We start from the raw sequence: 3,781 nt of genomic DNA on the forward strand, positions 1-3,781 counted from the left end.
CCTATTGCTATAAGACCAACTAGTGAAACAGGGATGTATCCAGCTTTTGCCAAATGGATTCAATCCTATAGAGATTTACCTTTAAAACTCAATCAATGGAACAGTGTTGTGAGGTGGGAATTCAAACACCCTCAACCCTTCTTGAGAACTAGAGAGTTTTTATGGCAAGAAGGCCATCATGCATATGCAACCAGAGAAGAAGCAGAACGTGATGTTTTAATAACATTAGGTTATTATGAGCATGTGTACAAGAATATGCTGGCAGTACCTGTAATAAAAGGTAAAAAAACAGAAAAAGAAAAGTTTGCTGGAGGAGAATTTACTACTACTTGTGAAGCATATATAGCATCCAGTGGTCGAGCAATTCAAGGCGCCACTTCACATTATCTGGGTACCAATTTTGCCAATATGTTTGATGTTCATTTTGAACATCCAGATACACATGAAAAAACATTTGTTCATCAGATTTCATTTGGCATGACCACAAGAACAATTGGTGTTATGGTAATGGTTCATGGCGATGATCGTGGGCTTGTTTTACCTCCACGTATTGCATCTATTCAAGTAAATATAAATGTTTCCAGAATTTTATCATTACTTTAAAATAAGCTTTTGATGACACTTCGTTAAACCTGTTATAATTTAAATTTAGGTAATAATAGTGCCATGCGGTGTAGGCGCTAGTACAGCAAACAAAGTCAAAGAGAACTTGACTAGAACCTGTTTAGATGTGTGTAACCGTTTAACAGGAGATAGTTTGATAGAAAATGATGATGAAAACGACAATAGTGCTGGCCAACCTCTTAAGCCTTCGACAATAATTAGGGCAGATACAGACTTGCGGGATAATTATTCACCTGGATGGAAGTTCAACCACTGGGAATTAAAGGTATTTATTTATTATGTGTGACCTAAGAAAGTTATATTGTAAAACTTTATTTTAGGGAGTTCCATTAAGGTTAGAAATTGGACCGAAAGACTTGGATCGAAACCAAATGGTAGCTGTTCGGCGAGATAATGGAGAGAAACTAACCATACCCTTAGAGGGATGTTCAAACGATGATGGTGGAAAAGACAAGATGGTTGAAAGAATAACTGAATTATTAAATCAAATACAGCGAGATATGTACGCCAAAGCAGAAAAGGAAATGAAAGAAAATGTTGTGATATGTCGTAAATGGTCTGAATGTGCTGCACATTTAGCAGCAAAACGTTTATTATTGATACCATTTTGTGGACGTCCTGCCTGCGAGGATAACATCAAGCGGGACACCACATTGTATGCAAATAGTGTACACATATTATTTAAAGATTTAATATAATTTAATCTTTTCATATTTATTATTTCGTAGGGACGATGGTACTGCAGAAGTTGGAGCTTCGACAATGGGAGCAAAGTCATTATGTGTGCCATTTGAACAACCTAAAGGAGAAGAACAATTAAAATCCAACGATCTGTGTATACATCCAGAATGTGGACAAATGGCTGGGTCATTTACCCTATTTGGACGCAGTTATTAATTTAAAATGTTTGTTGGTATATTAAGTGAAACTATGATGTCCATTTTTTTTTCGTGCAAATATTACAACTGCTTATGATATTAATGTATAAATATAGAACCATCATTTATAAATTTATTTTGTCTGATAATTATCTCCATGTATTACATTACCACACCTCCTGTATAATAATATATAGATCTGTTTGTTTAGACTACAGGCAGATGGAAACACAATTGGTATTTCACAGTCTTAATCTACCAAATGTACAGTTCATAACATGCAAAATTATTTTAATTAATTAGCCAACATTTTCTAATAGATATTTTGTAAAATTGCACATTTCAATTTATAAAGTATAAAGCCCATCGAACACTAGAATCATACAAGCATTCTAAGTTATTTGCCTCCGCATGATTGCTAAAGACCCTTGGTACGTCACAAATGCTACTCTTAATAATGACCTCCCAATCCAACCATTAAATAAACAGCTATCAAATATAATCTCCGCCTGCACTTCAACATGGAACATCACTCAACTTCATACCAAAGATCTTCCAAACAACCCAGCAAGGCGCCTCAAATGCGAATGGCCCAGAGACCTTCTCAATGCAAATTAAACAACTCATGTATATTACTATTCACAGTAAATCTTGATATTGAATTCTCAGTATATAGTATGAAAGCAAGATTTATTTAGTTTCATTTTCAAGATTCTCCAATAAATATTCAGTGTGTTATTAAACTTTTAGTTTTCTAAATGTATGAAACGCAGTATATTTTACATGAAAATTAGTTTTTCTTTTAAATTAAAACAAAAAATATCATTATGAACTTGATGTTAATTTTTCTTCAAATTAAATACAAAAAGGAATCTGATAGTTTTTGTTTCAAGATGATCCAATGAGTGTTGAGTGTGTTATTAAAAAAACAAAATTTAACAATTGTTATGCGTATAATACTAGTACATTGAATGATATAAAAGTTTTAGAATTATTAAAACAATTAAAAACCAAAATGAATTAAGTAGACTAATCTAGATTAATAAGTGATGACAAATGTTTTGGTGTAGGTTTCAAGAAGTTCAATGAGTATTGAGTGTGTTATTAAAAAAACAAAATTTACATTTGTATATGACAGTTATATTCGTACATTTGAAATGATATAAAAGTTTTAGAATTATTAAAATATTAAAACAAAAATGAACATTAAGTAGACTAATCTAGATTAAATAAGTGATGAAATGTTTTGGTGGTTCAGGATGAACCAATAAATATTGACTGTTTATAAGTGACCTAACTAAATTCTAACACATTTAGTAACATTATTGTAAACAATTGCTTAATATTTAAAAACTAGTTTTAATAAAATTAATCAGTTTTCATTTAAAAATCGTTGTCTTATGGCCAAATACACATCACTGTAAGCTATAGCATTTCCAATATTCGATAAACAGACATTCCTATATACATAGTCAACCATCCTAAAAAAAATAAATTATACAAAACGTAAATGTATTTATCAGAATACTTACAATTAATTTAACAAAATCTCGTTTTGACATCAAATTATTGACTGAGACTTAATGGTGTGAATAGGCACCTACGTGATGTCTGGCCCATGAAACACGACAGTACAGTATCAAATTTGCCTCAATAGAATCCTTATTTACTGTTGACTAAACATAAGAACAAATTACTTACATCAAACTTGAAATTCTATAGCGATAAGCTAAAATCCATCGTCAGCAATTTTTACATATTCTAATTTTATACCTTCATGACTATAGAAATGAATAGATTTCAATCTTTAATTGTTATAAAATTAAAACATCCCATGAGCATGCCAAAAGCATAGATTAAGAACACCCACTCAATTCGATTATAAATCACCTCCTTTCAATGCTAACTTACTTTTAACAAAATCTTGTATTTGAAAAATGATAATTGAAGCGTTCCAAACATATGAATAACATACTCTTGGTTTCTGCTAAAACAAAACAAAATAATGTTTGTTAATAAGACATGAAGAAACAACTAAAATGCACCGTTGAATCAAAATAAATTATACACAATAACGTTGGGGTGACAAGCTAGATTAGTTATATTGGCAGTTGGAAAACATTTAAACATTTCTGAAATTAAGAATAAAATATTCAGCCTAAATATCAGCATAATAAACATACTTAGTAGGGTAATTCATTTAAAAACTTCAAATTACCTGCTTTTAACGTCAAGTACGTCGTGTATAAAAACAAAAGTATTCAAACTGTATAAATAAT

At 30.9% G+C, this 3,781-nt stretch overlaps 1 protein-coding gene across 1 annotated transcript in view; it reads left to right on the forward strand.

Annotated features, from left to right (window-relative positions):
• The window catches only part of LOC112602934 (bifunctional glutamate/proline--tRNA ligase), a gene marked incomplete at its 5' end in the record, with an annotated part of 6,118 nt that extends 4,484 nt beyond the window's left edge, over nt 1-1,634 (forward strand). The window contains 3 exon segments of the mRNA XM_025351303.1: nt 653-889; nt 945-1,279; nt 1,353-1,634. Of these exon segments, the coding sequence (XP_025207088.1) occupies nt 653-889; nt 945-1,279; nt 1,353-1,521 (741 nt within the window).
• Between the last annotated feature and the right edge of the window lie 2,147 nt (nt 1,635-3,781).

Source organism: Melanaphis sacchari, unplaced genomic scaffold (assembly GCF_002803265.2).
Source record: "Melanaphis sacchari strain LSU unplaced genomic scaffold, SCAv2.0 Contig924_pilon_pilon, whole genome shotgun sequence".
NCBI lineage: Eukaryota > Metazoa > Arthropoda > Insecta > Hemiptera > Aphididae > Melanaphis > Melanaphis sacchari.